The sequence below is a fragment of the Talaromyces proteolyticus genome, assembly GCF_021365285.1.
Source record: "Talaromyces proteolyticus strain PMI_201 chromosome Unknown BGW36scaffold_13, whole genome shotgun sequence".
Classification (NCBI taxonomy): domain Eukaryota; kingdom Fungi; phylum Ascomycota; class Eurotiomycetes; order Eurotiales; family Trichocomaceae; genus Talaromyces; species Talaromyces proteolyticus.
This window is the reverse complement of record NW_025764289.1, coordinates 1400935-1428740: the sequence shown is the minus strand read 5'-3', so window position 1 is coordinate 1428740 and position 27806 is coordinate 1400935. Positions and strand designations below refer to the sequence as shown.

Genomic DNA, 27806 nt, shown 5'->3' with positions numbered 1-27806 from the left:
ATATGCAGGCGAGATCGCTATCTGTCCGAAGCCGCCTGCGCCTGCCTTTAGAGTTAGTTAGACTCGGTGCTGCTTCTTCACGCTTTCTTTCCCACCCGGCGCAAGGCCCACAATCGCGATCCAGACACGAATACCAAGTGATAATTAATGAGTAAGTACTGATGCCAAGTATCGACTGTCGCAGCAGCGGGTGGCAAGAATGTTTTTATCAACCAAGTTCTGACTTGCTCGCGCCTCCTGTAGAAGTGTGAATCAGATCTGAGGCTGAGCTCAGCGCGCAGGGATTGGGGGCAAGCCGGCGCGCAGCTGCGAAGGGGCAAATCATGGGATGCGAATCGGAGGGGATGCTAATGCTACCATGGTCCAGGATCCCAGCAAGCATAAGCTCAGAATTGGACTGACTGCTCCTTTTCTTCAGGCCAAGAGTTCCACTACTACGAAGTTGTTCCTGCGATCCACCCTGTCTCCTGCGACGCGACTCATCTCATCTCTTCTCATCCTCAGATCCTTCCATGTGCAAGCCGTGAAGCGTCGCAGAGCTATCCGGCTAGCTGTCGTAGCATCGCCCGTGCAGCGATAGCGTCATTCCATCTGCACAGGAGACGTAGCAGTGGCACTACAGTCTTCCATTCCATTTCCATTCCATTTCCATCGCATTCCCACCTTCCACCTTCCACCTTCCATCATTCCATTATTCCATTACATATTCCATGTATTTCCGCGCGAATCGTGCAGCTCAGGATGCGGCAAGGTGGAGAACAACCTCATTGGTTGGCCGCATCTCGAAGCTCTGAGGGGCAAGATACTACGCAGCTACGCTGTGTAGTGTGAGGATTTAGAAAGAGTGCGACATACATTCTTATGACGAAAGCTTGAATACAGGATTAGGGGCTCTGTTTCTTATCTGTATTTATGTTAATTTATATCAGATTAAATTTAGAGATCGTAAAAGCCCGCCTGCAGATAATAATAATAATACAAAAAAGGTGAAATATTATTAGTATTGAAAGTCTATACCCAATTCCAGACACTTTGGCGGTGCGATATTCAAACTTTGTCACCCTACTGTACATTATTTGGTGGATTAGCCGATATGTTCTTATAAAGCCTCAATTCCGGATCAAACGACCACACTGCGATCCCTCTCACGCTGATCATACCAAAAAGCTGATGATCCCCGAACGCGAGAGTGTTCCGAGTCATTATATAGTCGTGGGCTCGTGGGGAGAACTCTGCGAGATTGCTTTTCGCTGTAAGGATATTCTTTATCCATAGTTCCCCAGAGTCCTCGAAGATCAGGTAGATGATGCCATCGGGTGATAGTAATCGGGCTTGGTTTGAACTACCTGGATATTTCAGATGACCGCTCTTCCCAATAGCGCTGGAGTAATCATTGTCTAACTCAAGGACAGTTAGTCGGTCGGATTGCGCGCAGTAAGAGATGTATATTTCGTGAGGCAGACGGAAACGTAGGGTGGAGGGTGTGGAGGGAATGATTTGGCAGACGGTGGTTCCGTAACGGCACGAGTAGTTTTTGTGTCGATACGATGTGACTCCGAGGACGTGGATCCAAGGGGGGCTAATATAGTTATTGATTGGGCTTGCCAGAGGCTTGTATTCAAGAAGGGTGATGGTATCATCTGCTACAGAGAACCTCTTCTTGGCGAACCAACACGCAGGGCGTACATTGTTTACCTCCAAGACCTCTAAGATGACGACGTCAATTGTTGTTGCACTTTTGTCCCAGCAGAACAACATCGGTTCACCCTCGATGAGAGTAGAGCCTAGGCTTCCACTCTCAAAATGCCAGCTGAGTAGCATATGCTGAATTGGATGGGTGTGGAGGATAATGACGGCACGGTCGCCATGGGTGTTGATTTCAACAACCTTAGAAGAAGGCATTCTTGCAGATTTGGTGTGTCCAGTGGTCAAGTCCCACACATTAAGGAATCTGATATAGTCAGCTGCCAATCCCATCTTTGTAGGGTTGGACACCCTTACCCTGAAGAAACGGCATATAGAAAGGTCTCAGAAAGATGGACTAGTACGATAGTCCCTCGACTCTCGGAGAAGAATGCCTTCACAGTCCCAGACTGCAAGTCCCGAACAAAGACTTGTCTCTCATCGCGTGACACCCATGCTAGCTTGCCCGAACAGTACGACACGACCTCTGGACTTGGTGTCGGCAGATAATCCGGGCCATCTAGCCACGGATACAGCGCTTCATCATACGGTGAGCCTTTTTCTAAACGATATCTACGCTCACAAATGGTGTGGACGAGCTCAGTGGTGGGCAGGTCAGGCGTGGGCACACCGTAGAAGCGCAGAATCGGGATGTAAATATTGTTGGATGAAAGAACAGTTCTCCATCTTTTCGAAACCTGCGCATCCCATTACTTACTGTTTTTGGGTTGTAAAACAGCACCATACTTACTCTTTGGAAACGGAGGATATCGCGGGGCTCCAGATACTGAGCAATCTCAACAACGATTTCCAACGGCAGGCAGCCTACGATGTCGCGTTGCAGGGCGTGTGTGGCCCGCCTATTCAGCTCGCGCCATTCGTTCGTATGGAGAGCATCGAGCAGCTGGTCCAACCTGAAGGACATCTTTAGTCAGAACAGATAGCAGCATGGGCGCAGCTCACGCAGTCTGTCGTGCCTGGGGTGGCAGGGAGGTAAACGCGTTTGCAATCTGGGAGATCTCATGTTGGGCCATAACAACAATTGTCAATACAATATCAATAATCAATAAAAATTATACAAGTATGAGCCCAGACTGAGTGTACGAAGAGCACCATGTGTCTTAAGGACTAGGTAGTAACTTGGCAGGCGTAAGGAGTCTGGAAAACGGCAGAAGGCAGGCCCCGGTCGAGTGAACGCCCTCCACTCCCTTCCGGCGGTCTACTACTGTAAAAGAGCAGAAAACACATACATGTATCTATTCTTAATCAAACCTGACATTCAAAAACTAGACATACAACTGATCAACCGATATATCGATTCAAAAAAAATAGTGGGAGTCACTGATTCGACAGAAACAAACACAAAAGATATTGAAATTGAAAATCATACACGAGAAGTTAGAAGTTATAATAAATGACAACCCTCCTCAAATAAGTTAGTCTATCAATAAGCAGGCATAGGCAGGTACTAGAAAAATGCAATTATACTGAGATCTCAGGTTTCCTCTTGACTCTGGCTTTTCTGAACATTCCCATCCTTCCCATCACCCCCCGCTCACGCTCTCCCTTCATTCTTTGATGTGTATCTTATCAGCGGGTAAAGTCCGAGAATAGCGAGGTAAAAAAAAAGGTCGGAAAGGACTCTGTGGGCATAAAAAGTGATAGAAGAAAATTGGCAATTCTGATCTTTTCTTTCCTTTTTTTTTTTCACTCGTTCATCTCTCTCGCAACCGACGGAATGCGAAATGAAGTTCAGGCAAAGGAAGAACGGGGCGGAAATTCAGATTAAGCTTAGTTGGAGGGGGTTTTATATACCCAGAGTGAATTCGACGCCAACGTCGATATCACGGGCTAGCTTGACGACCTTGGAGAATTGGACGGACTTCTCGGCGGCACTCTGCAGGTCCTCGATAGAGAAAATCTTAAGGCCGGATTCGTCGATCTAGTATTATGAGTTAGTCATTGGAGATTTTTGCTGTTATGGGTCAAGATCAAGGTCGTACCAGCTTGCGAGCTAGCTCCATGTTGGTTCCCTGGAGACGAGCAACGACGGGGGTGCGCAGGCCCATGTCGCGGACGACGTTGATGAGACCTTGGGCGATGGCGTCACAGCGCACAATACCGCCGAAAATGTTGACGAAGATAGCGGTGACCTTGGGGTCGCTGGTGATCAGATCAAAGGCAGATTTGATGGCAGCCGGTGTAGCACCACCACCAACGTCCAAGAAGTTGGCAGGGTTACCGCCGTTCAGCTTGATGATGTCCATAGTGGCCATGGCGAGACCAGCACCGTTAACTGTAATTAATCAGTACAGTTATGATAGTGACTACGATAAGTCCATACCAAGGCAACCAATGTCTCCATCAAGCTTGATGAAGTTGAGTCCATGCCTGTTGGATTGTTAGATATGTTACACGTTTCAATATCCATAATGCAATACTCACTCAGCAGCCTTAACTTCATCGGCGTCCTCCTGGGTGGTGTCCCTCCATGAGAAAACTTCCTTCTGTCTGAACTCTGCGTTGTCATCAAATCCAAGCTTGGCATCCATAGCCAAAACCTGGTGGTCGGAGGTCTCGGAAAGAGGGTTGATTTCGATCTGAGTAGCATCTTTCTCAATAAAGACTTTGTAGAGGTTCTGGATAGTGGTCTTTGCGTCCTCAATGCACTGCTCGGAAAATCCAAGGTCCGTGGCAATGGTGCGAGCAATCTCGTCGGTCACACCGATATTGATATCAATCGGGGTGGTGATGATGGCTTCGGGGCTCTCCTTGGCGACAGCCTCAATGTCCATACCACCTTGAGACGAAGCCACAACAACGGGGGACTGGGTCTGGCGGTCCATCAGGATAGCAAGGTAGAATTCGCGACGAGCAAACTTGCGCTCGACAATGTAGACGGCGTTGCAGAGACGCCCACGGGCACCGGTTTGCTTCGTAATCAACTTGTGTCCGATCATTTGGTCCGCGAACATCTTGGCCTCAGTGGGCCTGGTTTGGGTTAATAAATCAATATACTGTCAATTGTCAATGCAGGGTGTAGACTCACGAATAGATGACGCGAACACCACCCTTCAGCCCGTTGTCAAAGGAACCTTTTCCACGACCCCCAGCGAGGACCTGTGCCTTGATGACCATGTCATCTCCGCCTATATATTATCTTAGAATTCGCAAAAGCTGTGATATCGTGGTTCGCGGAGAAATACCGATTGACTTGGCAACAGCTTCTGCCTCCTCTGGAGTACGGGCCACCTCGCCTTTGGGCACACCAACGCCATACTAATTACGTTGATAGTTAGCAAAATGCAAGCTCATTGAGCTGTTGATTTCTTTGAACATAAAATGACGGCCACTCACGGATTTCAGCAGGTTGGCGGACAAGTATTCATGGATGGAAAGATTTCTCTTTTGTTGCGCTGCGAATCTAGTCTGAAGGGACGGCTCCTAGAGATGAATAGAACAGTCAGCTAACACGTATAACACCACCCTAGGATTTTGCAATCACATCGCCAACCAAAACGCGTCTGCGAATTGACCAGCTGTCCCGACAAGAGACTTACAGCTGCAGCTCTCAGAGCAGTCGCAATCGGCCTGCTGCGGACTAGTCTGAACATTTTCGGCTGTTTGGCAGTACGAACAATTCAGTTACTACAAAACAGCGTCGAATGGAACTGGTGGAGAGGGGAGAAAACAAAGGAATGGCGGTTGTTTTGTGTTCGACGTGGTCGGTTACCCTGCAAGTTCCCAAGTTCAGTTTCGGGGACTTGGTTTACGCTCGGAAGAAGCCGTCACCTGACGGGCCGGTCGTCGCAACCTTTCCACTCCGAAATTGCCGCTGCTTCGACTCTGCTACTCCTTGCTATGCTACAACTTTTCTGGCATGTTTATTTATACTCACTTGTTCCATCTTCTGATACAGTTTATATATTATATACAGTATAGATAAACCTATTTTCTTGACAAAGGCAGAGCTAAATCCCGCAATTAACCGCAGCCAGGGGTACTAACAATAAACCTATAACTTTATTAATTATCTTTGGATATTTCCTAATGTTAGTCTTAGGGCCTTATTTGTTGGTAGTAATAGGTCGTCCAGCTTCTCCTGAACTCTTGGAAATTTCCTAACTATTCTCCTTTCACAGTATTGATACCAACTTCAAGCCATAAGAATAAATCTTTAATGAGTTTGAAATATATCCAAGAAGATATTCTGAGCTTTCCCCTTTCCAATCCTTTTGATAATGGTCGTACACGGTCCAGTATCTAACATCTATTTCGATTGCATCAATTCTAACAGTGTAAAGCCTTATCAGAAGTTCACAGCGAGTTTCTTGGTGTGAACGACTTGTTCAGCCGGTATTTGTAAACATTGACCTGGCGATGCTGACCGAGGTGTCGAATTCGATCAATTTCTGCAGTAACATTGGTATACCAAAGGGCAGAAAACCAGATGCTCATTGTAACCATCAGCTGATTTGCTCATTAAGGGAGGACCTGTTGCTCTCAGCATCAATGATGTCTCACATCTTACACACCGGATCATGCTCTTCGCCTTGTACATGGCTGCAAACAATAAAACGCCAAAGTATTTAGGCAGTTCCTCCTCAAATATTGCGGGTATACTGATTGATAAATCATAATATCTTCGAGGGTATCTTCAAGTTGCTGTCATTCAACTTTGTCGAGATATGCACTTTTACTCTTCATTCCTCGATCCCACCTTCACCTGTTTTGTCGACAGATTCGTCCAATTCGTTGTAGGCATTCGCTTTGCCAAATCTACTGCAGTAGATAGTTGTCATCTCCCGTTATTTCGAGATTTATCTCTAATGCCTAGTGGCATAGGACATTTCGAGGTGCGCTGAAATTATTATAGTCACATTTGCAACTCATAGTTTTGTAAACTATGAAATTGGATAAGACTGGTGAGCTTGACTGGTGTGAATTGTCTCCGACCATTGAACTGATTATCGACATGGTCAACCTGCTAACCAGAGTAAGGAACTGCAGCCATCGAACTTGATTATCGACAGTGGTTTGTTGCCGACACGTGCATCAAAATAGCACTGGAAGACTATAAGTCCAGTAAAATAAATACCAGAATACCGCTTCTGCCTAGTTATCAGCATCTAGCCCTATGAACAGGACATGAATACTTGTACCCCCAGTGTCCATGAAGCTTCATACTGAAGAGTTTAGGAGAGTGGATAAGAGTAGTCGAAATACTATACGGCAATGACCCATACTCTCTTATTCGCGGACCCTGGGATGCATCTTTGCTCTTTTTCGTTCGCTTCAATCTTTCCGGTAATTTGAACAAAGGATTTTTCCCTTGTAGGCTAAGTGATGCTGCTTCATAGACCGTAGGTTCAGAGCCTTAGGATATATGGTATGAAGCAAGTCACCCATATCGAAGCGAGAGGTTGTAAAGTAGAGTAGTGAGGAGGTAAGCACAAGCTCGAAAGCAGGCAAACACTCGCCTTACAAATTTATGGAGACACGGTACCAATTTGGGAAGGCGGTAAGATATTTGCTTTCTCAATGCTCTAGCCTATCGAAGTATCTTTTGAGAATATGAAACAAGAGCGTCACACAGGACTCGGCCCTCGTCGAGGTGACTTAGGTTTGATCTCTGCAATCCGAAAGCCACCTTCATCCTTATCCTCGCCCTTCTGTGGCCAAAGGATGTGGTGCAACACGATAGCTCGAATCATCATATAGACAACGAAAATATACACTATAATCAGCAAGACGGTCATCACCAAGCCGGCGATTTCTATCGGTCTACATGAGAATACCTTGCCAATAGCGAATGTGGCTGTAATCAATGCCGTGTTGGGGAAGACGAAGGAGAACCAGGTCATTGAAAACACCATGCGGCCACCCTGCATGACGGGTAGGATGTGTGCGGACGTGGCGATGAAGAACCAAAAGATGGCCAGACCCCATAGCCAGAGACAAGAGAAGTTGGCAACAACTTGGACAATCATTGCGACCAGAGGTCCGTTTCCGAATAGGTCGGAGGGAAACACTCTTTCGGCGTTGGCGGCCATGTTGACAGTGCCTGCAGCAGTGAACGCACTGGGTCCAACGGACACGAACATACCTGGTCGGATATTCTCCTTGGGGAGTTTCTGTGTCATGAGTCGGTATATAAAAGCGGAATACACCATGAGCGATACCAGAAAGCCAACTCCTTGGATGGTGAAGCCGCCTAGAATGATATAGAATGACTGGCGGGGGCTTAACTGTGCACTGAGGACTCCGGCATGAGGTCCGACGATCAACATCGGATACGCTGGGAAGATCCAGATCGGAGTCATTTGAGCAATTGTAAATGTTTGAGTAGACCACCTATATGCAAAGGTCAGGCTTGCGGTAATCAGGTTAACTGGGAGGTTAGACTGACAAGAGGAGGTATACTCCTGCAGACAGGCAGAACGCTAGAGTAAAGTCAAACCAGAAGAGGACGTTTACTGCATGTAGCAGCCAGGGTCCTGTCCTGTCCGGTCCGTATTGTGATATATTGATTAATATTGTCCCAAAAGACACTACTGTTGCAGGTACAAACAAGGACTCAGTCGGATGGAGAAAGGAGGCCTTGAAAGTGTACGGAAAGCATATAAATCTTATGAGCAACAAGCCCCAAATCATGATATACAAGGCAATGTTGAGCAGAAAGATCACAATGCCGATGGCATCAAGGCCATTGAACCGAAACGGCTCAGGAACTGTGCACCAGAATCAGATCATCTGATCATGTTTACGATAAGGGAAACATACTGTTATACAAGACATTGGCAATGCCCCCAGTTGCCATGGTTAAGGTAAAGTAGACCCATGTCATATGGCGAATGCGCTGTTTGAAGCCAAGTTTCACAGGCTCTCCATTTTCCTTCCTCCCTGCTTCCTTGGTTGAAGAGAGTCCATCGCCGTGGTCTATAGCACAATAATTGGCCATTGACGAAGAAGGATTGAGATCTCCATTATTTGCAGCACTACTACGGCTCCAGTTAGGGCGGAGAGCGAGAGAGTTTACGCGTTCTAGAGCAGATACGTGAGCTTCGCCGACGCTCTGGTGACGATACAGTTCCAGATTATGGTAGGATAAGGCGTCGTCGCTGCTGTTGACTGGTGGGAAGTAGCTGGATATAGTTAAATATCTCTCGGTATCCTCGATCATAGGAGTCCGGTAGCCATCGTCTCCCGGCCTGCGCAAATGTCGAGGGATCTGGTCTTGCGCATTTGCCATATCCGGAGTTCTTTCCGAGGAAGACACATCCCGAATCAGCCAATATACCAACAAAAATTGGACGTATGTCGATATCATGCACTTGGATTCAAGTGTTTTCAGAGTGCGGAAAAACAAGAACAATACAATGATGAAATAATGCATATATGCACGTCCCAATCAGGACTAGAGCGGGGCAGACAAAAACGGCATAGTGGCGCATCGGCGTACCCCGAGGCTTTGGTGGGAGCCTGAGGGTTGTGGTGCCATCGCGGAGGCGGTAAAAAAGTTAAGTGGTAATCATAGTGGGGAATAGAGGGAAAAAAAACAGTTGTTTGAGGACGACGATGGCACTCACGTTTTTGCTTTTGTTTCTCTCTCTTTGTTATCATTCTATACCCTAACCCCCGCTGCACACCTGCTTGTTCAGATCAGTTCTCGTTCAGTTTTCTTTCTCTACAGCTTCAGCTCGTTCTCAGCCTCGTGACCAAGATGCCTGAGAAAGTATATGTCAGTTACAACCAGGTGAGTAACGTATTCCCTTCGCGAACCGATTTGATACCTATTCTTACGCTGGTTCCCATGCAGGTGCACAAACTGTGCCAGAATTCCGCAGACAAGATCCTCAATGACTTCCACCCAAATCTCATGATTGCAATTGGTGGCGGTGGCTACGTGCCTGCTCGAATTCTTCGGTATGTATCTGACAGCTCAAGATCGCTATAGTTTTTTTGGCGGAGACTTAGCACTAATGTTTTTCCTCCCAGCTCATTCTTAAAGCGCCAGGGTGAACCCAACATCCCCATCCAAGCCATCGGTCTTTCCCTGTACGAGGATCTCGGCCGCGATGACCCAGAGGAAGTCCCTGGCACAAAAGTTACGCGGACACAGTGGTTAGACTTGAGCTCTCTCGAAATGGCCAACCTGATTGGCAAGAACATTCTTATTGTCGACGAGGTAGATGACACCCGCACGACACTTGAATATGCGGTGCGGGAATTGGAGAAAGATGTCGAAATCGCTCAAAAGAACCTAGGTCGTGAGGCCGAAAAGACGACATTTTCCATTTTCGTTTTGCATGTGAGTTTAGCTTCTGGTAGAATTCACGTGCCCGGCACTGATTGCGTGTTCTTAGAACAAGGATAAGACGAAGAAGGGCAAGCTGCCCGAGGATATGATGACTAGTGGCCGATACCACGCTGCCGTGACCACGGGCGATGTCTGGATCTGCTATCCTTGGGAGGCCAAGTGAGTTCCTCGACGAGAGGAAATATGTCTTTCGACTAACCATCGTTTCTAGGGATATCGACGAGCACGACGAACTTGCTAAGTTACACCCTCTGGTCTAAAACCCACCAGTGACATGATTAATTCAATTCTATGAGGCTAGTGCTCTAACAGAGTAACTCGCTGAAATAACCCCATTTTGGACGGCGTTTTGCATATTCGAAAGCATTCATGATTATCAGCGGGCTGTAATCTAAGCCAACGACCTTTTCACTTTTTGGTCTTCTCTTCGCTGTAATAGAGCCTGACAAGATATATTCCATATGTTTTAAATCCTTTCATCAATCGAAAGACTGAAATTCTTTTCTCAGTGATCGGTTATATCATTATGCTCCATTCGTGTGTAAATGGCATTGCATGGATATTGGTTGTATCATAACTATATCCTAACCTCCGTCGTACATTTCGAGTACTTTTTAAGAAATGATAAAATAACTCCAAACATAATATGCCAGCCATATAACCACTGTTAAACCACCACCAACCAGCCCAATACAGGCGACGCGATTTCAGGTTTAGTAAACATCGACCTTCTTCTGACGGAGTTCAGCCCTGGCCTGCTCAATCTCCTTCTGCAGCAATTTGTGCTCTTCGGGAACATCGTTGAACGTCAGGATCATATAGCCGAGGCGTGCACCGAGGAAACAGGCAAGAACGATGAGACCGTAGAAGGGCAGCTTTTTGCAAATTAGACATAAAGTTTCGCATCAAATAAGTGAATCTCGCGTGGTCACATACAACGGGGACAATCTCCTTCTGCACGGTTTCGTTGATGGGGATGAGGCCAAGGTACAAAGCTAGATAGAGCTGGAGCAGAGAGTAGATGGTCAGTGAGTGCATGCACAGTAGTAGGTATTCGTCGATGGCCGGCATACAGAGGAGAGCAAAAGGAGCACGGAGATTGTCTGCTGCGCTCGTGTCATGGTTGTGTGTCGCTCGGATTCTGTGGAAGGAATGACTAGAAGAGTATGATTGAATAAAATGAGCGTTGGGTTTATAGTCGTCTTTGCTGTTCTCGATGTGGTAACTGTATACAATAATAATTCTCAAGGAGACAGCTTGGTTACTTTGTTGCTCCTGCACGTGTCCGCTAACTAATCCCGGCAGCCCGCCGCTCCACCTTGAGCCTCCTGCAGCTGTCCAACAATGCCAATGTTCTCTCTTCTCTTCTTTTCGTTTTACGGCATATATTCGGTGTCCCAGTCTAATTAATTAGCACATGGGTTACAAAATGATCCGTCTCATTACCATCGCAGACCCGGTCTCTACATAGCTTAGGCTTCAGTGGTGGATATTCTAGGCACAAGCGCGGCTAATCTTGCCTCCGAGCCTATCATCTCCACCAGCATCCATGAGCTTCTTATTCTCAATGCAACCGCCCTTCAATGGCTGATCCATTGTCTCAGGCAGCATCTCCGTTTCTATCTTATATTCTTCCAAAGGGTTGAAAGAACACGTCACATGTCACAAAGCATCCTGCTAATTTTGCTCTGTCGACGTTCTAGTTGTGGGCACCTGATCCACCGCTAAATATATTCATAAGCGGAGTCTACAGGCTGCTATCGAGCTGTACTACCCTGGTTTATCTTCTAGACTCAAACAGAAGCTATATGCCCTTCAGATGACATGGGTGGTTGCACTTAATTGGCTCCATACTGATCATTGAAATGAATGAGGCTTTCGCCCGGACAACACCAACATAACCATTTCCAGGCATCAAGCCCTAAGTGGTTTTATCCCTGCCGGCCAACATGGCCTCTCCTGGTTATAAAAATGAGAGTTCAGGGCCTTCCCCCGAGGCACTTGGGGAAGGCCTCCAAAATACAAACAAGACTCTTGACTATAGCACCAAGAACGAGCTTTCAAATAACCCAGAGCTCGAATTTCCTTCCGTCGAGATAATTCTCTCAGAGATTGAGGGCTCAGCACCTGTTGTCGGAACAACAAAGTACGAAGACATTGGACTCGAACAAGAAGACCAAATGTTTCGTGCTTTGCAAGACATTCTAAAAAGTGCTAGTAATACCGAGAGTTTTGATCTTCAGGAACTCCGCGAATCCCTGGAAATAGCAGATACCACCTCTCAGCGGGGACAGCGTAACCCGCAGCTGTTAGAAGGGGTCTCTTCTATTCTTGACAAGCTTTGGCGAAGCAAATCCAAGTACATGGCCAGGGCTGTAGAAGCCCTAGCGAATGGCAGCAGAGAGCGTGAGGCAGCCTTTACTCAAGAGCTAATGAAGAGTTCCTGCTAACCTGCTGTAGCATCGTGGAGAAATGCTTTTGGACAATCAGGGGTCCTGGAATTTCTTCTTCAACTAGTTGCGTCCAGGGAAGAAGTTGAACAAGAGATATTATTCCATTCCTTGAGGGTAATTGGGAACTCTTGCGCTGATACTGGTAAGATTCAAGGTTGAGCTCATTTGTGCTAGAGATGGACTAAGAAAAACTATAGACGAAAACCGAGAGATTGTTGTATCTAAAAACTATACATTGCCTATTATTCGCTTGATTCTCAACCCTGAATTAGTCCATGTCGCCATACCTGTTATTTATAATATATGCATGGATTTTGGTGCGTTAGAGAATTGGATCTCTTTGTACAAGCTCACTAACCGAGTCTAGACCCTGCTCAAAGTCAAGTTGCCGCAAATCGACTTGGATATATTCTCCTCAAGCTCATTTCGGATGGGTCAATTGAAGGAAATGCTCTACTCAATTATGCTTATGAGCTTGTTGAGTTAACCGCCCAAAAAGGTTCGTTTCTCACAAGTATTCGGCTTATGGTATATTGCTAACTTGCTCAGAGGACGGACTCGAAACTGCTCCAGACGGCACTATAATCCTCATAATGGATTTGGCTTTAGCCGAGAATACCACATTTGCGCAGTTTGCTTGTCTCGTAGATTGTCTTGCGAATTTCTTACACAAAGAACGTTTTCAAAACGTTTGTGTTCAATATAGACTGGTTGAGCAATTACTATCTGTCCTCCGCCATTCTTACGAGACCGATGCGGACGAATCGTCAAGTGAGGACGTCCAACTGCTTGACCAACTGCGCTTGAAACTAAACCAAGCCTTATCGGATGTATCTGCCGTTTCACAATTCGCAGAGGTATACCCTGTAGGGTCCTCACTATTCGACACCCTCAAGACATGGTTAGCTGCTCCAGAAGACCAATTGCAGATATGTGCATGTGTAATTCTTGGAAACTTGGCGAGATCGGACGACGTTTGCCGGTTAATGATAAGCCAGCTAGAAATCCACCTCCCATTGATAGCGATGATCAACAGTAATACACGCGGGAGCGTACTTCACGCTGTCCTTAGCTTTATCAAAAACCTAGCAATCGCTGAAGAAAACCGGGGAAAACTTGGAGAAGCCGACATTATCCCAGCTGTCTCTCACCTATGGTCATCTGACGCTATCCCTCAGGTGCAATTTGCTGCAGTAAGTCTTACTCGGTTGGTTATTGTTTCGTCTATCGAGAATATCAGCCGACTACTCACCTCTCTCTCGCCTGACCCTGACTCACCTGCGCATTCGCGCACGTATCTCTCTCTTCTACTATCTCTTTTTGGTCGGACCGATACCGGTCCCATAAAAACAGAAACTGGTCGAACAATTGCCTCTATTTGTCGTACCCTCGTATCCCGCTCCAAGGAGAAGAGCGACGATACAAGGACTAGGGCCTTACTATACCGTTTCTTTGATCTCCATCAAGACGTTGCGCGACCTCTCGGGGTGATGGTCACGCAGACTGAATGGCCTGTTGTTCGCAGCGAAGGCTGGTTTGCACTGGCTTTGATGGCGTCTCATGCCAAGGGATCAATGGCTGTTGCAGATTGTTTACAAAATACTGACGTCTACGAGATTTTGGAGGACACGCTCGATGGAGAGATATCAGCAGACGACACGAATATACAAAAGATCAAGGATCGTGAAAACCTGGTGGTTATGGTCAAGGAGTTGTTGGATAATAATGTGAGTAGATTTGCTTTGAATCTTGTGCAACATTCTGCTAACTAGGTGTATAGCCCGAGTCTCTGTCTGAAGCTCGTAAAGCTAGATTGGGAGAGTTGGTGAGCAACGCAGTATCCGACTCTTTACGAAAGGATTCTTGAGGTTTTGGAATAAAACCAATTGACTTCTTGATGCCGAAACTGGAGATTCGGCACAGGCGGTATAATATGCTCTAGTCTATGTCGCTATTCTGATGTTGCGCAACACAATATATATACAAGGAAGATTGTCAAACTATATGTCCAAAGAAAAGCTAATCTGCACCTATGCTCTCCTGTTGTTTCTTCTGCCGTAGCTTCTTCTCCGTTTTCATAAACTCCCTAATGCCTACCGGAATACCCGAGAACAACTCATCTTCCTCTCCTGCCGTCGTTTCCGCAGGCAACTCCCAATTCCTTTCACTCCCACCACCATCGTCATCCATACTCGCACTAGCACTAGCAACCTCCTGTCGAGGCCGTTGCCGCATATCCGTCAGTCTCGCCCGATCTGCCGCTGCACCCGACTGCGCTTTGGCCTTCGCCTCCTTGATCCGCGAAGCCCAGGTCTCCAGATCATCGCGATAATCATCCCATACACAATGCACACAGCCACTCATACAACAATTATCCGGCTCCGAAGGTCGCGGCGGTATCGGCACCCCGTTTATCGTCCTCCAGGTGGATTCCGGCGGCATTGTCTCGGGATTGTATCTTGATGATTGGTATCCCGGTCCGGCGAGACGGGTGCCGAACACTATCGACATTTTTTCTTCCTTCGTAGGCTCCTTTGCGGGTATATTGGGTTCGTTAATGGTACGAATTGCAGGTGGTTGCTGTTGCTGTTGTTGTGGGTAAGGGTTGTTTAAGACATCGTAGTAGTAGCCTGATAGTGGATATGCTTGTGAAGTATCGATGGTCCTCGTGCCATTCCATATCTCATTGCTCTTTGCTGCGTGGACTGAGCTGCTGAACAAACGTCTCGGCGATTCGGGCAAGCGACGGGACCTCGTCCGCGCCCATGATGAGGGCTGGGCGGTCAATAAGGATGCGCAGTGTGACTGACAGAATGCGCAAATGTGAGGCAGGCGTATGTGCCGCGTTGTGGGCGAAAAAGACCGTTTCATTGCTTAAGAATGGGAAAAGAAGATTGTGCCTCGGACAAAATTGGAGGGAAAGGTGCGGCGGGATGCGGTTATGTCATTGATGCAAACACGCCAAACATGACTTCCGCGGGCCACGCGGTTTCATACATAGTTTATCAAGAGGGGAGGGAAGAGCTTCCTGCAACATACAATTTGAGACGCGCGAACTGCACGCCCGTCATGATATAATTTTTATATACAGTGTAAGGTTTCCCTGAAGAGAAGTTGTTAGCCATGTCCGATTTCCCAGCAAAAAGGCGCAAGACAAGTCCAACGACGGCGATCCCCGTCGACGACGCGACTTCCACCACGCCGGAGGTAAACAGGAGCCCCTCGCGACCTTCAGTTTCCTACCGCCAGTCATTCCAATCGCCCACTCGATCAAGTCTGGCGCGCTCGAATCCAGAGGTTTTGTCGCATGTTCTCAGCAGGTCTCCTGTTAGAAGCCCCTGCGGCCTTCACGCGATCGTGAAAGCGGATTTGGATTACGCGATAAGAAAGCTATACGGCCTTCTCTGACTGGGACTGAGGCCAATCTGTCGAGTAATTTACTTGGGCTATCTCCTCGTCGAGGATCGAGTAACATTCAAGCCTTTGCAGTTCCTCCGCGCAGAATATCAAGGTCGATCGAAACGCCCCCTGTTGATAATGCTGGTCGTGAACAACAACAACAACAACAACAGCAACAACAGCAGCCACCACGGAACACGTCTGTTGTTACTACGCCAAGCAGAAGGGATGACCCTGACGAGCAATTGGCGTCTGAGCTGGACAGTGCTACTCGAGAGCTGGAGAATTCAGGACTTCTGCCGGATTCGGCGCCTTTGCTAGATACCTACGTGGAACCTGAGCTACCCCCAACTCCAACGCAACTAGGCTTGGAGCCGAGGCCGGAGAAACAGCAGCTGAATATTATGAGTAGTCCTAGTGCTGGAAGGGCACGACGAAGAGAGCCATTAGGACCAAGCGGGCTCGGGACTTTGGATCTGTCCGTGCCAGAGCCCTTGCTAGACGACAGCCAGGTCCCTGCAGCAGTGAAGAAGAAAGAGGCCCTGAAGCAGGAGCTATCTGAGCAACTCAATACTCTCAAAGAAGATGTTGCTCAGTTAGAGAAATGGGCACTGCAAGCTAAACAAGGGAATGATAGTTTACAGCTTGACCAGGAAGCTGTCTCAAAACTGATGTAAGCTGCAATTAGCTATATACCGGGGTCTTGTCGCTAATTCAAATTACTAGTTCTCTCCTCAGCTCGACAAGTACGACACAGGACCCGCTTTCAAGGCTATTGGCACCGGAACCACCTCCTTTCTCTGCTTTGATATCATCACTCTTGCCATTTTCAACGAAAAAAGTGCCTGTGAAAAGCGACCCAACACCGTCTGAACCGAAAAACATATTCGCGCTTGATAGAACCAATGCCCATGACTCGAAGCGATACCTGACCGTCTTCTCATCCCTAGATTTGACATATTCTACTAAAATATCTGTGCCGTCTGATCCATCATCGGCTATCACAGAAACACACGAAATCATCATTTCAGCGCAACCACCATTTCCGCAGCACTTCTATACAGTACCTCTTACCTTCACGACGGATCTGCAGTCTGAGCGGATACTATCTGTATCTTTGACGAAGAATGCTTCAACACAGTCGAAAATCCCCGCAGGCCTTCAGGCTTGGATAGTATCCCGCATAACCAGCCCATTACTTAAACTAGACATATCTGGCCTTTGCTTCGGTGTATGTCAGTTCTGGGAAGCATCTGTGTGTCGCGCAAGAATGTGGTCAACATTAAGCAAAAGAGCCGAGAGGCTAGCCAACAGCAAAGGGGCTGTAAACACAGACATCGAACAATTATCATCAACCGACCTGATGACAAAATCCGCTCTACGATCCCTAATCCCCCATCTTCAGCGCTCATCAATGATCTTCTCCCACGGTCCTAAAGGGAAACATGACTCCAAACTCCTGCTTTCATGCCCCCTGAGACTAGACCACTGGACGGGCGAAGCACAATTGAAACCCACTATCAGTATCTCAGCACCGGACCTGGCTGAGGTCAAATGGAATAAGGCAGAGCGGGATATAAAGCTGCTGTTTCATAATTTACTCAACACTGGCACGTCATCGGATCGTTTGGAGAATGGCGATAGCCAGATAGAGAGTATTGTGAGGGCTACAGAGGGCGTTGTTTCAGTGTTTTTTGGGCTTGAGGCTCCTGAGGGCTGAGCGTGGTTAGTCCATGCATAGTGCTATATATAATATCGAGTTACATGAGTATATAAATTAACAAATTAACCATTATAGCATATCTTGTACATTTTGTACATCTACATCTTTGAAATCGTTCCAGATGTCAAATGTTCAAATGATTAATGTTGTACGAAGCATCCCTTAGAATTTAGAAGTATCTTGAATTTTTCCATTGCGCACACACTACTGCATACACATCCCTCTTTTCCTTCTCCCAATTCGAATCTCTGCCCTATTTCTTCCTGTCATACTTGAGCTTGTAATATGCAGATCGGACAATTTGAGCGCAAATGAATAGGTAAGAAAAAGCTTTATTTTGATGACATAAAAAAAAAGGAACCAAGTGCAACAATTGTTTAAAGACACGCCGCACCCACACATGATATGTTTGTACCTAGACCCAGGCACCCAAGTAGAAACCCATCAGATTAGACTAGCGCAGGGGCCTCGATTCATTAAAGAAAAAAAAGAGGCGGTGCAAGAGCCAAGTGATGATATGATAGACACACACAGAGAGATAGTAGGGAGGAGGAAATGGATTTTTCTTTTGTGTTTTGATTTTGTAGAGAATCATGCAACTGAAGTGGATATCATTATCATATTCGGTATTGAGAAGAAGTTGATATCTATTTCTTAGCAGCCTCGGCCTCATCAGCCTTCGCCTTGGCTCTCTTCTCACGGATGCCGAGATAGCGAGCCTCGCTGCGGGCCTCACGTAGCCTGCGGAACGCAGCCTTCTCGCCTTCGGGCAGGTCGGAGCGGCTGATCTCGGTGACGGCCTCGGCGGCAGAGATGTTCTTGATGGGTGCAACGGAGCGGATCTTGGTGGCGTATCCCTCAACCTTGCCCTCGGCGCCAAAGGCCTTCTTGGCAGCAGTAACGTCGTCGGCGGACGAGTCGAGTTTCTTGTATTGGCCGCTCTTGCGTGGGAACAGGATCAGGCGGCTCTTGTACTCCTGGAGACGCGCGACGTTGGCGGCCAGAGACTCCTGGGAAACATTCTTGCGGCGGTGGTCGACGGCAATGCCGATGGTGGGAGCGAGTTTGCTGGGGATGCCAGCTTCCTAGATGAATGTAAGCTTCCTCTTCAAAATCACAATACAACACTCATCTCCTTCCAGATGTTCCAGATGGTGGGTTGTTTTCGAGTAGGTTATACCTTGAGCTCCTGAAGTGTGAAGCCACGTCCAGCCCTGACGCGACGGTTGTACTTGATAGTTGGGGCACGCACAACAGGGCGCAGCTTATCGACCGGGCGAGGAGCAACAGCAGCGGCCTTTGACAAACGAGCCTGACGACGACGGTGCTTACGGCCGGGCTATATCAAATCAGGATCCATTAGCCTCGTCTCCTTCAACACGAATTGTCCCAAGTCTTTTTCTTCGTTCTGCAGAATACAGAATATCCCTGGTCCAATATTTATTCTGGGTGCGTACCTGGTCGAAGTGCACGCGGACACGACGTTGCCAGTCCTTGTGAAAGTCTAAAAATCACCAATCCGTCAGAATAAGTCTCTTCAAGTGTCGTAATTCCCTTTTAAAATGCGAAAAAAAATCCCCAGTTCATCCTCCTCTTTACAGAATTTCCAAACTGAATTGTGCCATCGCATAACGCAGAATCAAGACCGGGCCAGGACTCACGGGTGTTTGGGATGATGTTGTTGTGCTTGATCGCCTATTTAACACGAATTAGTCTCTCTTTCTCCAGCTCGAGCTTCCAGTAAAACGAAGGAATCGACTCAGCATTCCTTTTTGAAAGCTGAAGATGAAAGGTATACGCACCATTGTGCCGGGCGGACGTCAAGTCTCACTGTTGTCGTGGTCGTCGGTGTGTTGCTGGTCAAGTCTCGAAAGGCTCTTCAATATTAGGTGGAACTTTTTTGGTGTGGGCGAGCCACTGTGCCAAGCCGCACTCAGTCGCCCACTGACAAGCCGAGAAGCGCGGCCACTCTCGCTTAGCGAGCCCTAAATACGCTATTCCGCATCCGGCCACCTATCTTTATCATGGAGAGCATTGGTTTAACATCATGGATACTATCTATCGTTCATGTATGTAATGAATTATTCATTATATTGTGATTAATGCTGGAAAATAATATTAAATGACTGCATAGCACTCTTACAGTTATTGATACACATTTTGTTCTTCTGTTCATCGATCGATTCAACTAACTAGTAATAATGCTACTGCTCTAATTGTACAGACGCACGCGCTTCTATCTGTGCTCGATAAAAATACTTGTTGAGACTCCGGAAAAATCATTCCCAAAGCAAAGATCAGATCAGACCAGACCAGTTCGATCCAGTACAAAACTAAAAGCAACCCGGCTTGTCCCACTCATTAACCCAAACCCCGAGTTTCATTCCGTTTGTATGTTCATCATCATCAGTCGTAATTATTTGCAGTAAAAACCTATCTTCATAAGATGTAGCAAATTCACAGGATAGGCTGTAGGAGAAGAAAAAACGCTTTTCAGATCATGCCGGCGAAACCTTCCACGACTCAATACCGAGGCCGACGTCCTTGGGCTTCTTCAACACTGGACCTAGTTCTTCAAAAGACCTTTTGCGTTTTTGTGAAGTAGAATCGGGTCTTTCAGTGCCTACTTTTCTCACTTGGCCAAACAGCTTCGTTTGGAATAGGGTATTGGCTTTACCAAGATTCTGTGATGCTGGTAGTTCCTTTTGACTTGTTTCTGGTAGACGACGAAGCATGCTGGTCGCTAGCGAGCTAGCCTGAGAAGCCGGGAGGTCATCGTCGGTAACAGCTTCCTCTGCATCAGAGGCAGATATTGTGCTGTCCCGATCGTGGCGATTTCTTTCTCCTCGACTTCGTTGTTCAGGAGTGTGTTGTATGATATTCTCCCGCGGCCGGCTGCCAGGAGTGATGTATTGCGTATTATCAACATGATTTGATCGTTGAGGGGTCATTGGAAGAGAAGACATTGAATGAGTCCCTCGCACGTGCGAAATACCATGATGATGTTTTGGCTGCCGAGCTCTCGCCGGCGACACGTTTGTGGAATCACCATGCAGCACACGATCAGCAGCCAGCAGAGTAGCAAAGGCGTCATGGCTGACACCGCGGTTGCTCGAATGCGCACGAGAACTGTCGGGAAATCTAGCTTGAGACTTCCTTTGCGGAGTTTGAAACTCGGTACGAGGGGTAGATGCTAATGAGCCGGAATCAAGAAGACGCGTCAAATGCTCGCGATTATCTCTAATACGCTTCTTCAAAAGGTCGTTTTCTGCACGAAGTGACTCGTTCTTGTCGTTTCCTTCATCCATTTTTTCCCTAATGAGTTTCTTGGCATTTGACAACCTCTCCTCTAATCTCGCATTAGTACGCTCCAATTCGTCGATCCGCTTTAAGGAGGCATCCAACTGCGGACTAGGGGATAGTCGAGGCGTTTGCGATATTGAAATCCCACGACGGCTTTGATATTCTGAGCTTTGAATAATTTCGACTTCTCTTCGAGCCAGTTGCTGTTCGACTTCGGCTCTTTTGATGGCTTCGCTGCTCGTAAAAGATAGCAGGCTATTCTGTAATTTGAAGTGTAAAGCGGACATTCGGGCTTCTTGTGCTACACCCAGGAGATCTTTAGCTATCGTCCTGAGCTGGGCTTCACTTGCCGTGTTGATTTCCTCAACGGTGGGCAAGTTCTCGGCCGCTCCATAAGCAGCGTAAAGTGATTTTTCTAGTGATTCGTTAGGAGGAGACGCTGGAATCACCACGTGGGGCCCTGATCCAGATAGGGAGCGAGTGCGAGTGCGAGTGCGGGATCGACGACGAGGTGCCTGCACTTGAGATGACGGAGGCGGTGTCATTTCTGACGATGATGCTGGCTGCGGTGAGCAAAAAGCACCGCCATGTTTGCTTGATAGGCCATCATTATTGTCTCGCACGGGCCGTAAATCTGGGGATGCTGAAAGAATGGATCGCCGCGGTGGCGTACTTGGAATTATGATCTCTGCGGCGGGAGCCAAAGAAGCTTGTGAGCGAGTGTCTGATTCCTGAGACATGTTTGCAAGGTTTGGCTCGTGAATCACCAGTTTGACGGCGATGTCTGTACTATTCTTAGCAATTGTATATATATGGCAACGTCTTTAGAGTAGGCGTGGGAAAATACCAGTCGGCACTCGATGACAGTTTTCTCTTGGCAAGAATACTACTAGAGCTTATAACAGCGTTGCATAGATCAATGCAACGGGATGGTTCAGGCTCTCTCGCTCGATAACGGCTTCGATGACGATGCGGAAACGGGAGACTCGTATGCCGCTTATCGGCGATATGCCCTAACGCAGCCCAATCGATATCGATATCGCTGATATGATAGGAAGTGGCACGCAGGCTGTTATTTGCGCCACGGAGCACACGAAGACACGAACAGACGGAGATTATAGAGGTATGGAGGAGCCGGGCGGCATGGAAGGTAGGGAGAGCAGAGGCAGAAGGAATGGAAGTCAGAGCAAAGCTGGTCACCTGGCGGTGATACCTAGCTAGTTAACTATGTGCCTGGCAGGTGACGAGGAGGCTGGGAGCCGAGCAGTTCGCCCACCGCCCGCCACGGCCAACCACGTGAGCCCAGCCGCGCATGGGAATGTCACTAGAGGCACTGGCCAATCACAGGCCCGGCATCCATGAGCTTAGCGCGGGGACCGGCGGTTCTGGCAGGCACGTGATGTAAACAATGGTTGAGCGGGCAACACACAACTCTAATGATACACAGTTACACTCCAACAGCTACGGACTCTCCATGCACTGGCATGCCCAGCCGCCTCGAGCCATCTGCTGTCTGCAAGGGTGCTGTTCTATGCACCTTTCTGGATTCCAGAAAAATCGAGTGCCTCTTTTGAAGTGACCGAACCACCTCGAGATATTATTTCCTACATTGATCCGCATCTTTCGAAATCTGTTCTTCGATGAGAGCGGCGTCGTGTCTCCATTGAAGTTCTTTTGATAAGGATCAGGTCGAACTGCAGTCAAGTATGAAGCACTTTCCGACTTCCAACTATTATCAGGATCAATGAATAAGTTGCATTGATTGGAATGCCACAAACTATGCGGTCTGGGATGAGAGTAGGATCACGATTAGATATCTCAAGTATTGATTTAAGGGTTGTATGGACAGGCTATGATGTTAATATGAGTTAACACGAGTTAATTAATGGTTAATTTCCTTCCTGCTTGTCAATTTAGGCAAGATCTTCTCTAATGATCCCTCCAATTGGCAAGCCAATCGACGGCCTGCCCTTCCCCCTGGCGAACTCCTTGCTGAGCTTGCTCGAACCTAGCGATTGCCGATAAGCTAGCTAAGATGCGTAATAATTAAACAATATTTCGGGCTTTGTTACGGGCTTATGCTGGACTTGTCATTTTTACCGCCTGCCCACTACGTGATTATTTCGTTTCAATAGTACTGTACAATCTTAGCGGCTCTGCGTGGCGTCGCCAACTGCTGGGAGCTAATTGTTTACCTTCCAGGGGCCGCCACCAACTCTCCAACCCATCGTGCACACCCCATCACAGCCAAGTCCCAGCTCTGGATTGTTTGGTTGCGACAGCTTTGAGTTCACACTGGTCATGGTTGGCTCTGTGCTTCGGATCCACTAAGTTCTCCGTACTCAGTGCCAGACTCAAAAATACGAAACTCGACTGCTATGGACCTCAACCGTTCAAGCGGGATTCCACGCCCGGTTTCTAGAATTCCTCTACCGACCAGCACAAGAACAAGGTCTATTATTAGGCCCTCTCCGTCACGAGAAAGACTTCAGGCCGATTCGGGCGTTGATATCCATCGATTACGTCGTCCATCCCAAGAAGCCTTGCGTCGAAAATCCTCCGCACAATATATCGGACGCCGCGAGTCCGTGCCGGCACTGGAAAGCTTCACTGAAAGCTCCGAGTCACCGGTTGATAGCGATGGCGGGCTCACCGATGACCATAATGAGAGGCAGACGCCTTCTCGACCGTCGCTTTCTGATCGCACCGTCGAGACGTTGTCGCGGATCCCTCCTTCTCCCTCTCCTAGGAGTCGAAGATCTTCCTTCTTTCCACCGGATAATATAATGGGTCCTCCTCTGCGGTCCGCCTCATCCATGAATGACTGTTCCCGGTCGCCGTCGAGATCATCGCAGCATAATGGCTCTGACGATGTGGTTGTGCCGCAGCCTACATTTGCTAGGCGTGCATCCTCGAGACACTCGTTGATGGCCAGCAAAAGCCGGGATACAATGTCGCAACGTATTTCAGATAAAGCTGGTGATAAGCTATCAGTTCCAAACAAGTCTCTTCCTAGACAGAGTTTCGGGTTGGAGAAGAGGAGATCGATTGTCGGACTTGCATCCTCGAAGCATGCAGAGACCTTGCCCCTGAGATCAGCGACTGTAAATGAGGAAAAAGGGTTGGTTACGAAGATAAAGTCACGTCCATCTCTCAGCTCGGCATTTGTTAAACCAATGCCTAATGAGGTCAGCCATTCACCAATCTCAGTTAAGAAGACTAGAAAACCCTCGTCGAACTTATCCTCGAATGTTACATCACCGTCATCAACGGTGTCTAAGGCCTCTTCGCTGAGCTCTGATCCTGCTACGATTGACCCCGGTATGGAAGTGCGGAAGGCGTCCAAGTCGTCAAACGCATTGCGGGAGAGTATTGCCAAGGCAAAGGCTGCAAGAAAGGCCTCGAGGCAAAGCAATGTCAATTCCGGTACCATTGACGGATGGGATGGTGTTGACACACAAGATCCGTTTAACCAGCTTCCTAAAGGTTCTAATGACTTGCTACTTCAAAAACGAGTGGAAGCTGCTAGGACGTCGGGCTCTCTTAACATTGCAGCACTGGGCTTGTCTGGCATACCAGACGAAGTAATGACTATGTATGACTATGACCCAAACTCCGGTTCCGAGTGGTATGAAAGTGTCGATTTAGTCAAATTTATTGCAGCAGACAATGAATTAGTTAAGTTGCCAGAAGAGGCCTTTCCTGATATCGATCCACAAGATTTCGACATGGATGACGACAGCAAGGGAAACCAATTTGGAGGATTGGAAGTTTTGGATCTTCATGGCAATGTTCTTCAGTCTTTACCTATAGGGATGAGGAGATTACAGCGTTTGACTTCCTTGAATCTATCAAGCAATCAGTTGAAGATGGAGGATATTGAAATGATTGCGGAAATCAAACAACTCGCCGATCTGAAGCTAGCCAATAACAAATTGGACGGTCCGCTACCAGCTATTATGGGACAGCTTGAAAATCTTGAAGTATTGGATTTACACGAGAATCACATCACTATTCTGCCCGATTCGTTGTCTGGACTAAAGAGTTTAAAAAAACTGAATGTTGCTGATAATGACTTGGCGACGCTGCCATTCGAATATTTGAAAAATCTCCCTATAATAGAGCTAAATGCTGCTCGCAACAAACTTCAAGGCGCATTGATTAGGTCGACATTGAATGGTTTCGAGAGCTTGCAATTGTTGAATGTTGCTTATAACTCCCTGGAAAGTTTGTCAAATAGCCCATCGTTCGACTTTCCAAACCTACAAGTTTTGTTGGTCGATGCAAATCGTCTCAAGTCTCTTCCCACTCTGTCCGTATGTCGATCACTTTTAAGGATTTCAGCAGAAGGAAACAGGATCTCAGTGCTACCCGATGGATTTCTTGAACTTGAGAGTCTCAAACACGTGGACTTGACGGCCAATGATTTGAGCAAGCTGGATGAACGCGTCGGTTTGATGCATAACTTGATCAGCTTCCGCATTGCGAACAATCCATTGAGAGAAAGAAAATTCTTGACTATGGACACTGAAGATCTCAAGAACGACTTGCGTACTCGCTGTGCCCCGTCATTGTTGAATGGCCACGCCAAGTCACCAGAGACTGGCAACGAACACGGTGAATACGGCTATGCTGAGGATGATGAGGAAGGCTCGGTAGCAACAGAGTTCACATTGGCACCGGAAAGTCCAAGTCACCTCAATCGTTGGAGAGTCAAATCTGGAGGTATCCTCGATCGATCTGCAACCGAAATGACAGATTTGGATGTTGCAGAGCTGAGGCCATTGCTCTCCTCCCATGACATCAAGTGCCTATATATCCAGCGCAACAAATTACAAGCTTTCCCATGCCCTGCACTGAATCTCATCTCAAGTACTTTAGTTGATTTAGATTTATCAAAAAATCCGCTACAAACTAGTGACCTCTTCTCCGAGGCGTTGAATCTCCCTCAACTACAAAGCTTGACATTGAATGGCTGTGGTCTTACGGATGTCGAACCGCTGTTCCATCGCTGCGATGCACCTGCACTTAAATTCCTCGACATATCCAACAATCGCCTTTCGGGTCCTCTTCCTTTTGCTCGACAACATTTCCAAAATCTAATCACTTTCCTCGCAGCTGATAATCAGATTACCGGCCTCGAGTTTGAACATGTACGAGGCCTTCAGGTCCTCGATGTTAGTAATAACAACATTGACTTTCTTCCGCCGAGAATTGGTTTGCTGGGAGGCGACAGATCTATCTTGAAACGATTCGAAGTCGCCGGAAATACCTTCCGCGTCCCTCGCTGGCCGATTGTCCAGAAGGGAACAGAAGCTGTGTTGGAGTGGCTGAAGGGCAAAATACCAGCAGATGAACTAAATGACTGGGAGATTGGCAATGGTTCGTCTGAGGTTTGAGACAGATTCGAAGTTACTAGAAGAATATGTATAATTATTAATGTCGCATCAATATTACTCTAAAATAAAACACAAACGTTATGAACAACAACAATGCCTATGGCATTTATTTCGTGAGAATTACGGTGTAAGAAGTGGATTTTAACTATTTATGTTTAGACATCGTTGATGACATCGCTGATGACTTTCATCCATGTCCTCGACCAAGTCGTGAATTTATCTTCTGGACTTTGGTCACCATTTCCATCCTCAGATTTCCATGGAAGAGCAACCGACTGAACTGCCCTTTCTGCACTCGTCTTTGCTAATCTCAGATAACGGATAGAATCTGCAACATTGCCCTCATATAAAGAACCCGCCGCCTCATCAATATGATCTGGAATAGCCTGTAGATCAGCCGACAAAGACTCTAATTTCTGTATCTGAGACTTTGAAGCCGCGAGTCCGCCCTTTTTAATCCGATTCGAGATTATCGCCGGGTAGATCTGCACCAGGGGCTTCATGGCGCGTAATGTCGATTTCTTCTGGTCTTGGAGTCTGTCCATATTCTCTTTTTCGTCCGGTATTTGTTCCTGGCCATTTTCACTCTCATCATCATCCCCCTCGTCATCGCTATCCAGTAACTCGTTGAAATCCGTATCATCTTCCGGGTCCCATTCCTCCAACTCGCTTATAGCATCTTTCACCAAATCATGCCATTGCTGAACCCTCCCCGCCACGAACCCAACAATCCCCTTCTCTACAAGATCTAACAGCGTATCACATGCATCCCACACGCGCCCCGTACGAGACGTCACAACATCCTTTTCAGCCTTTGACAATTCCTCACTCGCCTCTTCCTCGCGTTTCTTTTTCTCCGCCAATCTGATCACATCCTCCACAAGCGAGGCAAACTCCCGCAATACCGTCTTGCTCAGAATCCTAGCTTCGCTGGAAAACGCTTTCGTGTATTCGCTGGGCGTAAGCAGGAGTGCTGCGGTGACGAGGGACGGCATGACCGAGTCATTCACGACCCCGACGACAGTCGAGATTGCAGAGGGTGTGAAGGGGGCCGTGATGGAGAGCAAGGAGAGCTTGGTGACTTGCGACCTGAGTGCTTTTGTGCTGTCTGATAGTAAACGTAGAGGGTCTGTTAGGGAGGCTGACGGTGCAGTTTGTGTTGTTGCTTGCGGGGTAGTGGTGTCTATTGTCGCCTGGAATTGCTCTGCCAGCGCAACGGCGGTTTTGAGGAGGCGTAGTAGTTTTTCAGACATTTTGTTATTTTCGTAGATTTAAAAAAAATTGCACTATTTTATTCTGCTATGAGTGATCGAGGAAAGTTGTTTGGGGGTGATATTGATGTTCGAGGGCTGGTTACAGATCTTTTTTTTAAGCCCCACCTCGCCAGCCTAGCACGAAACCCTGCGAGCCTGCCCTAATTTCCTTTTCCATAAGGCGTAAGATCTTGCCTTAAGCTGCGGATCCAAGCTTTGACCTTCCGCGTCTTCTTTCCGTCATTGCTTGTCCATACTTTTCTGGAACAGACA

General features: G+C 47.4%; 12 protein-coding genes across 12 annotated transcripts; 4 read left to right on the top strand and 8 right to left on the bottom strand.

The window, feature by feature from the left end:
- Nucleotides 1–977: 977 nt before the first annotated feature.
- On the bottom strand, nucleotides 978–2843 carry BGW36DRAFT_389670 (uncharacterized protein). The gene is made up of 4 exons (XM_046217379.1): nucleotides 2647–2843; nucleotides 2435–2597; nucleotides 2002–2381; nucleotides 978–1951 (listed from the first exon to the last, which is right to left on the bottom strand). Exons 1-4 carry the CDS (start codon nucleotides 2715–2717, stop codon nucleotides 1063–1065), a joined length of 1503 nt encoding a protein of 500 aa, XP_046067153.1. The 5' UTR covers nucleotides 2718–2843; the 3' UTR covers nucleotides 978–1062.
- Nucleotides 2844–3490: 647 nt separating this feature from the next.
- On the bottom strand, nucleotides 3491–5297 carry BGW36DRAFT_432728 (putative succinyl-CoA synthetase beta subunit; the record flags this gene model as incomplete). Its single annotated transcript, XM_046221171.1, has 8 exons — nucleotides 3491–3625; nucleotides 3687–3979; nucleotides 4028–4074; nucleotides 4129–4674; nucleotides 4733–4832; nucleotides 4890–4962; nucleotides 5041–5127; nucleotides 5244–5297. The coding sequence occupies 8 exons, from the start codon at nucleotides 5295–5297 to the stop codon at nucleotides 3491–3493; spliced, it is 1335 nt and encodes a 444-aa protein (XP_046067152.1).
- Nucleotides 5298–7271: 1974 nt separating this feature from the next.
- BGW36DRAFT_306676 (voltage-dependent anion channel-domain-containing protein) lies at nucleotides 7272–8935 on the bottom strand (the record flags this gene model as incomplete). Its single annotated transcript, XM_046212169.1, has 4 exons — nucleotides 7272–8037; nucleotides 8093–8414; nucleotides 8467–8582; nucleotides 8649–8935. 4 exons carry the CDS (start codon nucleotides 8933–8935, stop codon nucleotides 7272–7274), a joined length of 1491 nt encoding a protein of 496 aa, XP_046067151.1.
- A 471-nt stretch (nucleotides 8936–9406) lies between these two features.
- On the top strand, nucleotides 9407–10263 carry BGW36DRAFT_364502 (putative xanthine-guanine phosphoribosyl transferase Xpt1; the record flags this gene model as incomplete). The annotated part of the gene is made up of 5 exons (XM_046214560.1): nucleotides 9407–9439; nucleotides 9503–9609; nucleotides 9682–9994; nucleotides 10050–10162; nucleotides 10215–10263. The coding sequence occupies 5 exons, from the start codon at nucleotides 9407–9409 to the stop codon at nucleotides 10261–10263; spliced, it is 615 nt and encodes a 204-aa protein (XP_046067150.1).
- Nucleotides 10264–10716: 453 nt separating this feature from the next.
- BGW36DRAFT_305987 (dolichol-phosphate mannosyltransferase subunit 3) lies at nucleotides 10717–11124 on the bottom strand (the record flags this gene model as incomplete). The annotated part of the gene is made up of 3 exons (XM_046212114.1): nucleotides 10717–10878; nucleotides 10940–11008; nucleotides 11077–11124. The coding sequence occupies 3 exons, from the start codon at nucleotides 11122–11124 to the stop codon at nucleotides 10717–10719; spliced, it is 279 nt and encodes a 92-aa protein (XP_046067149.1).
- A 1059-nt stretch (nucleotides 11125–12183) lies between these two features.
- Nucleotides 12184–14323, top strand: BGW36DRAFT_401271 (putative GTP binding protein; the record flags this gene model as incomplete). Its single annotated transcript, XM_046218731.1, has 6 exons — nucleotides 12184–12409; nucleotides 12464–12598; nucleotides 12654–12773; nucleotides 12824–12955; nucleotides 13006–14183; nucleotides 14237–14323. The coding sequence occupies 6 exons, from the start codon at nucleotides 12184–12186 to the stop codon at nucleotides 14321–14323; spliced, it is 1878 nt and encodes a 625-aa protein (XP_046067148.1).
- Nucleotides 14324–14475: 152 nt separating this feature from the next.
- BGW36DRAFT_306785 (oxidoreductase-like protein) lies at nucleotides 14476–15327 on the bottom strand (the record flags this gene model as incomplete). Its single annotated transcript, XM_046212181.1, has 1 exon — nucleotides 14476–15327. One exon carries the CDS (start codon nucleotides 15325–15327, stop codon nucleotides 14476–14478), a length of 852 nt encoding a protein of 283 aa, XP_046067147.1.
- Nucleotides 15328–15579: 252 nt separating this feature from the next.
- On the top strand, nucleotides 15580–17575 carry BGW36DRAFT_432722 (uncharacterized protein; the record flags this gene model as incomplete). The annotated part of the gene is made up of 3 exons (XM_046221170.1): nucleotides 15580–15663; nucleotides 15789–16528; nucleotides 16582–17575. The coding sequence occupies 3 exons, from the start codon at nucleotides 15580–15582 to the stop codon at nucleotides 17573–17575; spliced, it is 1818 nt and encodes a 605-aa protein (XP_046067146.1).
- Nucleotides 17576–18225: 650 nt separating this feature from the next.
- On the bottom strand, nucleotides 18226–19383 carry BGW36DRAFT_401268 (60S ribosomal protein L13; the record flags this gene model as incomplete). Its single annotated transcript, XM_046218730.1, has 5 exons — nucleotides 18226–18663; nucleotides 18759–18917; nucleotides 19036–19082; nucleotides 19240–19273; nucleotides 19381–19383. The coding sequence occupies 5 exons, from the start codon at nucleotides 19381–19383 to the stop codon at nucleotides 18226–18228; spliced, it is 681 nt and encodes a 226-aa protein (XP_046067145.1).
- A 577-nt stretch (nucleotides 19384–19960) lies between these two features.
- On the bottom strand, nucleotides 19961–21806 carry BGW36DRAFT_62270 (uncharacterized protein). Its single transcript, XM_046222475.1, has 2 exons — nucleotides 21729–21806; nucleotides 19961–21665 (listed from the first exon to the last, which is right to left on the bottom strand). Exon 2 carries the CDS (start codon nucleotides 21619–21621, stop codon nucleotides 20077–20079), a length of 1545 nt encoding a protein of 514 aa, XP_046067144.1. The 5' UTR covers nucleotides 21622–21665; nucleotides 21729–21806; the 3' UTR covers nucleotides 19961–20076.
- Nucleotides 21807–23021: 1215 nt separating this feature from the next.
- Nucleotides 23022–26354, top strand: BGW36DRAFT_389646 (leucine-rich repeat protein). Its single transcript, XM_046217378.1, has one exon. The coding sequence runs from the start codon at nucleotides 23260–23262 to the stop codon at nucleotides 26278–26280; it is 3021 nt and encodes a 1006-aa protein (XP_046067143.1). The 5' UTR covers nucleotides 23022–23259; the 3' UTR covers nucleotides 26281–26354.
- On the bottom strand, nucleotides 26355–27627 carry BGW36DRAFT_389645 (uncharacterized protein). Its single transcript, XM_046217377.1, has one exon. It carries the CDS (start codon nucleotides 27531–27533, stop codon nucleotides 26436–26438), a length of 1098 nt encoding a protein of 365 aa, XP_046067142.1. The 5' UTR covers nucleotides 27534–27627; the 3' UTR covers nucleotides 26355–26435.
- Nucleotides 27628–27806: the final 179 nt, after the last annotated feature.

Bases quoted from the DNA above. Each gene is read 5' to 3' on its own strand.
- BGW36DRAFT_389670 (XM_046217379.1), bottom strand. From the start codon at position 2,717: ATGGCCCAACATGAGATCTCCCAGATTGCAAACGCGTTTACCTCCCTG. The intron at 2,598-2,646 runs GTGAGCTGCGCC...GATGTCCTTCAG, and splicing joins CCCCAGGCACGACAGACTGC to GTTGGACCAGCTGCTCGATG. The intron at 2,382-2,434 runs GTAAGTATGGTG...TGGGATGCGCAG, and splicing joins ATATCCTCCGTTTCCAAAGA to GTTTCGAAAAGATGGAGAAC.
- BGW36DRAFT_62270 (XM_046222475.1), bottom strand. From the start codon at position 21,621: ATGTCTCAGGAATCAGACACTCGCTCACAAGCTTCTTTGGCTCCCGCC.
- BGW36DRAFT_389646 (XM_046217378.1), top strand. From the start codon at position 23,260: ATGGACCTCAACCGTTCAAGCGGGATTCCACGCCCGGTTTCTAGAATT.
- BGW36DRAFT_389645 (XM_046217377.1), bottom strand. From the start codon at position 27,533: ATGTCTGAAAAACTACTACGCCTCCTCAAAACCGCCGTTGCGCTGGCA.